The 6143-nt window shown below is 51.4% G+C and overlaps 1 protein-coding gene and 1 long non-coding RNA gene across 3 annotated transcripts; one reads left to right on the forward strand and one right to left on the reverse strand.

Moving 5' to 3' along the window:
• Positions 1–355: 355 nt before the first annotated feature.
• Positions 356–820, reverse strand: LOC124690054 (auxin-responsive protein SAUR50-like). The gene has a single exon (XM_047223496.1). The coding sequence runs from the start codon at positions 818–820 to the stop codon at positions 356–358; it is 465 nt and encodes a 154-aa protein (XP_047079452.1).
• A 2303-nt stretch (positions 821–3123) lies between these two features.
• LOC124687138 lies at positions 3124–5520 on the forward strand. Of its 2 annotated transcripts, XR_006998105.1 has the most exons (3): positions 3124–3459; positions 4058–4153; positions 4479–5520. It is a non-coding gene; the product is annotated as an uncharacterized LOC124687138 (long non-coding RNA). The 2 variants fall into 2 exon arrangements; XR_006998104.1 differs by having other exon boundaries at positions 3124–4153.
• Positions 5521–6143: the final 623 nt, after the last annotated feature.

Raw genomic sequence — 6143 nt, forward strand, 5'->3', positions numbered from 1 at the left:
TAGAAAGTTTGGAGCCTCCGAAGGATTCTCAGTAGTCCTCAGAGTCTATGGCAGGTCAAATAAGAAATGTAACAAGGCTCCGATTTTGGTTCCACAGTGCTCTGCTTCCTTGGTGTCCAGGGGAGCTCTTCTGGAACTCGTCTATGTAATTGGAACAGAAAAGAATTATCTTTTGTTCATAGCTTACAGTGAACTCCATATACGTACATGGAGACATGCAGGAGATTAGGAGAAGACGATCGAAGACATACGCAAACTGATGGAAATAACGCTGGCAACTTGGCATGAACGACTTAAGCTATCAAGCATGCGGTGAAGAAGGACGATCGACTTTCATTGGAGTAGTGTTTGGTGATCACGAGCGGCCGGCGACCAGGAACGTGCCCGGGCTCATCATGTGGTAGCCGTGCTTCTGCTGGTTGTGGTAGCCCCTGCCGGCGAAGATAGTGCAGCTGGGCGGCGCGGCGCCGTCCCCCTGCTCCATCTCCCACATGACCTCCATGAAGTCGTCGACGGCGCAGGGCAGCTCGAGCGGGCCGTCGCAGCCGGCGAAGCCGTACTCCGTCTCGGCCTCGTCCAGCAGTGCTCGGAAGAGGGGGTGGTTGGCGCACCTGGCGCGCACGGCGAACCGCTCCTTCTCCGGCCCCACCAGCACGGCGAAGCACCCCGCCGGCACGTGATCGGCCGCGCGCGGCGACGGCGACTGCGGGGCGCTGCCGCGGCCAGCGCAGGAGGCTGCCGGCTGCCTCCGGTGGCCCAGAGACCGGCACTTTTTGAGCGTCTTGGCCAAAATGTTCTTCCTCTCGCCTCCTTCTTTCATGATTGTGGGAAACTAATCAACGAAAACGGCTAGCCCGCGTGCAATTAACCGTGCAAATAGCAGAAACAGTAGAACTAGGAGTACAAATAGCAGCAGGAGAGGCGTCTAGCTAGGTAGAGGACCTAGCCACGGTCGTAGGCTTGCTGCAGGCGAGACATGTCCTTGCCTCCTTGGTAGGCTTTTGCGCGAGGGTACGTACTGCTGGTGTTCCCGGTGCAGCTCATGGCTTTTGGTGGACGGCAAGTGTCGACGGTGGATGCATCGGCGGCGAGCCGAACAAGGAGATGGATGAAAATCAACAAGCAAAGCTGGTTGGTTTGGAGAATAAAACGGCCCAGGTTACAGGAAGGGCGAATCGAGCGCCTAAGCTGGTTTCTCGCGGCTGTATCAGATGGACCGGTTGAGAAGAAGGGTTTCAGATTAAGGGCAAGCTAAGAACGGCAGGCATGCGCAAAACGAGGGCCTAGCTATGGCGAGAGACTAATCTTTTATATCTAATCTTTTATCTCTTAATAGAAAATCGCCCACTACCCTTATCTCTACTATATTAGGGCATCTCCAACCGGGCGACCCATCCCGCGCCCGCGCGTCCGGATGGGTCCAGCCGGACAAAAACCCGGCCCAACGCGGGGACGCACCGCAAAAGCGGACGGCCGCGGCGTCCAGAACGACGCAAACCCGGCCCAAATCTGGGCCGGGTTTGCGTGGCCGCGGATGGCACGCGGCGTCCTCGCGTGTCCGCCTGTCCGCGTGGCTGACCCACTTGTCGGTGCCCCAGTCCTATTAAATGTGGACTGGGGAAGGGGACTGTCCCTATCCAGTCCCCACTTTCCACTCCGGTCGCACGCGCGGGATCGAGATCCGGAGGCGCCGCGCTCAGCTGCCGGCGGACCTCCAGCAGGACCCCGCGTACGGCGACGCAAGTCCCAACTGGGACTTGTGGTTCAAGGTGGAGCACGATGCGCGCCGGCGCACGTGCTTCACATCCGCGACGGCGCGGCCTCGCGCGCGGCCGCGCACACCGCTAGGCGGGCCGGCCGCCGCCCCGGCGGCCTCTACATCAACGAGCCCGCGCCCCGGCCCCGGCCACGGCCGCATCCCAAGGAGGATGAGGACGACCCGGAGCCGCGAGCCGCGCTCGCGGCGTCCGCGAGCGGCGCGACCTCGGCGAGCTGGCCAAATGGCCGCACCTCGCCAGAGACGCTGCGCACCTCCGCGCTGGAGAGGCGGCCGGGAAGGCCCGGGAGGACGCCCGAGCGGAGGCGTGGGCCTTCCTCGAGCCGGCGCGCCGTCGGGAGGAGGCTACGCGTCGGCGGCGCTCCGAGGAGGAGGAGGAGCGCCGGGCCGCGCGCGCCGGCGGAGGAGGAGCGCTCGGCCACGCTCCGGCTACGGGCGGAGGCTGCGGCCGCAACGGAGGAGCAGCTCCGGCAGGAGTCCGCACGGAGGGCACGGCTGCGAAGGCCGGCGAGCCCGCCGAACCCGCACTCCGCCTGGGAAAGGGCGCAATGGGAGCCCTGGCCGGAGTCCTCGGTGCCCTCCGGCGTCTCGAGCCGGAACAGCGCTTCGCCGCCGGGGGGCGTCGTCGTCATCGACGCCGACGATGACGAGTACTACTGGGGGTAGTACTGCCGGCGGCCACCGTGCTCGCAAACCCTGTCTAGGGTTTCTTTTTTTTTAGTTTAAAGCCCATATAGGGCTTTCTTTTGTGTAAAAATTGCCCAAAATAGGGCTAAGTTTAATTAACCACTAGTTTAATGTTATTTTTGGCTGTTTTCCTTATTTATTTTTATTTTTGTTATTTTAATTACATATGCGGTGCGTCCGCGCGTTGGGCGCAGCGTGCGATCCAAACGGACACGCGGACGCGGGCCGCTGTCCGGGTGTCCGTTCGGCCACCCAAACGGCCCAAAACGGACGGCCCAGCGCGTCCGTTTGGGTCGCGCGGTTGGAGATGCCCTTAAAGCTCTAGCGGTGGTGTCCTATGGTACGTCGTCCGCTCCAACCCCCTACGCGAGAAAAAATAGAATCTGTACCGCCTATGCTCAAAACCATCAAGAATCGAGACCACGTTGAAAATTCCGGGACGAGAACATGGAGCGGCAGTTGTATCATTCCCAGTTACCACGCACGACTCTCCTTGAAATCCTCTCTGAAAGCAAAATGCTGCCCACCACTATTTCCCCGCGACTCCCTTTCCTCCGCTCCGCCCCCATCCCTCCCCCAGCGTCTGCTCCTGCGCAGCGCTAGAACTGCCGCTCCCACCAGTGGGCTATTGCGCGGCTGTCGGGCGGTGCCGCCGCCGATTTAAGCGGCTGCGCCTCGGGAGGCGTCGCCTCGAGGAGCAGCAACGAGCAAAATGCCAACGTGTGCTCTGCGCAGTAAGCCATCTCCGCCAGTTCACCGTGGCCTTCACCGCCTCAATCTGAGGGACGCCGCGCCTCTTCCGCCTAACTGCAGCGCCAGGAGAAGTCGAGACGAGGGCCACGGCCACGGATGCTGGGGCCGAAGGCCGCATCGCATCTGTTGGTCCTGGAGAGGACAAGAAGCGGGGAACCGCTGGTAGAGCGCTACCTCCGTTTCCTCTCGGCCATGGCCACCGGTCCCGCGCCCGACACCAACGTTCAACCTTTATCCATTCTGTAAGCACATCTATCTCTGGTTTCAGTGGAGATGAAACTGATATATTTATTTGCAACCCTATTGCTAGAATCACATGTTTGACTAGGGCTCTTACGGTTTTTATCTGTTGAGAACGTGTTTATTCCTTCAACAACAAATCCAAAACTTCGGAGCAGAAATACCAGAAGTCACATGACCCTAAAACCAGGGAGAAGTGAAGAACAATATTGGCAGCCATCCAGTTAGCAAGCATATGTGGACTAGGGCTAAACCTCTGATTTATGTCAACATGTCCAGTAACTACAACGGATTATGTATGTTAGGCCTTTGTATGTTCGTGATGTAGTATCTGATTGAGCTATTAATGAGGCAGTAATTATAATTACGTCCAGTAGTCCTTACACTACCTGCTCCCTTTTAGTCCTTTTCTCTTTCAGGGAGAAGCTTCTAACTTGTCAAGAGTTGTTCTTTTTTTTCACGAACATGCAGAGACAATATATGATGTTTTCCTGTTCACTTGCATGAGATTATTCAGATTTTGTTCAGTGGCAATTGTTAATTTATTATGACCATAGTATGAATATACGGGGACTGGCCTTTCACTTATTCAGTTTTCAGGTCTTTTGAAGCTCATAATTTGATATAGAAAAGAATGAAGGTACTAAGTTTATAGCAGCTCATAATGAAGGTAGTACCGGATTTTATGATGCCCAGGTAAAGATATGCCCCTTAAAAAATAACTGTATTGAACTATTGTGTTTCTTAGATGCCTCATAACTAATAATTCTATATATAGTTTCATAGAAGCCCGGCCAATCATCTCTTTTTAATACGCATGAAAACCCACTTTCATAAATGCTCATAATGAGGATACCGATTTCATTGATGGACTATGATATTCCAAGCTTTGATTTGTTGTTCATTTTATCCACTTCATATGAAAAATATTAATTTTCTTTGTAAAATTTGGGTCATTGATGAGTTCACAACTAGTGCTTTTTCTCAAAAAAGTATTTAATTATCCCTTGCCTGCTGACAGAAATATGAAACGTTGCATCAGCTATCAACTCCCTGTTCGGGTTGCGGGCTCAAGGCTGTTTCTCGGCCAATTTCTTCGCTATAGAAATTGACAATCACATTTCATTTCCACGGTGCACATTTGACTGTTTTAGTACCTCGATCCATCGAGGTATGATTTAAAAGTTAGTTTCTGGTTACACATAGGAGCATGGTAGCTCTCTGTTTGGTCAGACAGTTAAAACCCCGTATGCTCCATATGCCTTCAATTATGTTGTCAAATCCAGTCATTTACTTGCTTATGTTATCATGCAGGATAGTTAACCCCGTAAATGATCATAGCAAATGTCATCAAATTGACAATTTAAGAAGTGAGTACTACAATGGGGAGCTCCCGTGACTAAATTTCTCAACTTGTACAATATGCAGTTGTAGGAAATTTCAGCTATCCAGGCCCATCCTTAGCTTAGTCTAGATGGTGATAAAACCTTGTGCTTGTACTGCACTTGAAACGATTCAGAATTTTGTTGTATTAGCCCATTTATTTGAGGTATTTTGTGTCAACTTATCAACTCAGTTTACTGCATGCCTAAAAACACTTCATAAAACATGACTATTTGTGTCCTTCTGCAGCTGAAACATCTCTAGACATTCTGACCATTCTTTGGACAGCGGTTTGACTCTCCTCATCACTCATGGGATACAGTAAGATTCTGTAATTTCACGAGCAGGTGAGCTGGATAGAACATGCATTGAAATGGTGGAAGCAAGACAAACGAGTGTGGCAGTTGTTCTTGGCCCGAGGGAGCTTGGTATGCCATCTTGCTTCACCTGTACAAAGCTGAATATGTGTATCTGGTTTTCCCTCAATATCTATTAGTTGTAGACACTGCTGTAGTTCTTTCATATGGTTACTTCTTACACTCAAGTGCCCAACAGAGGAGCTGTTCAGTTCAATAGTGTATTATGTGTAGTTTATTCGGTTGGAACATGGATTTTTTGTAATCACTTTTGCAGTGTCTCTTGCTCTACACAATGCATGCAAATTGGTTAATGCATTGCTTCTTTCTACAAGTTATGCAGATGTTTGTCCTTGCATTTGCTGACATCGTTGGATTGATGCGTTCATGTGTTCTGGGCTTCTGCATCGCTGACGCCAGTCCCTGTTGCTGGACCGACCCGCCGTTCCGGACTTCGAATTTGTTACCAATAGGGAACAGGCTGTTCACTGTATTTGAACGAAAAGGTTCATTTGCATCTGCAATACTGTTTCGAAAAAAGTGTGACCAAACTCTTATTTGTCACTCTTTTTGAAGAAATTAGTTGTATAGGATTATCATAAAAATCCAGAGGTAGAAAATTGCGCCAAAATAAAATAAAACACCCAACCAACCAAGTGCTCGGGATCTTCCCAGGACACAATGTTCCATTTTAACAAGCCATTTTGACAAACAAGCCAAACAGTGCACAAAAGGCACTTTTAAAATGTGAGCACACCGTATTCTTGCGTGTGCAACTAATGAATATTTATACGAATAGGAAAATAGTACTAACTTGGACACATGCTTCCAATTACTGAAACCTGCAAGAAAATTCTTGCTGTACCAAGTTACTGACGGAAAAGACAGCTGCCTTCTATATACATTGAAATTCAGCTTTGGTCAATGCTCTAGGGAAATACAGTGGA

Source organism: Lolium rigidum, chromosome 2 (genome assembly GCF_022539505.1).
Source record: "Lolium rigidum isolate FL_2022 chromosome 2, APGP_CSIRO_Lrig_0.1, whole genome shotgun sequence".
In the NCBI taxonomy this organism is placed as follows: Eukaryota; Viridiplantae; Streptophyta; class Magnoliopsida; order Poales; family Poaceae; genus Lolium; species Lolium rigidum.

Coding starts and splice junctions, on each gene's coding strand:
- LOC124690054 (XM_047223496.1), bottom strand. CDS start 820: ATGAAAGAAGGAGGCGAGAGGAAGAACATTTTGGCCAAGACGCTCAAA.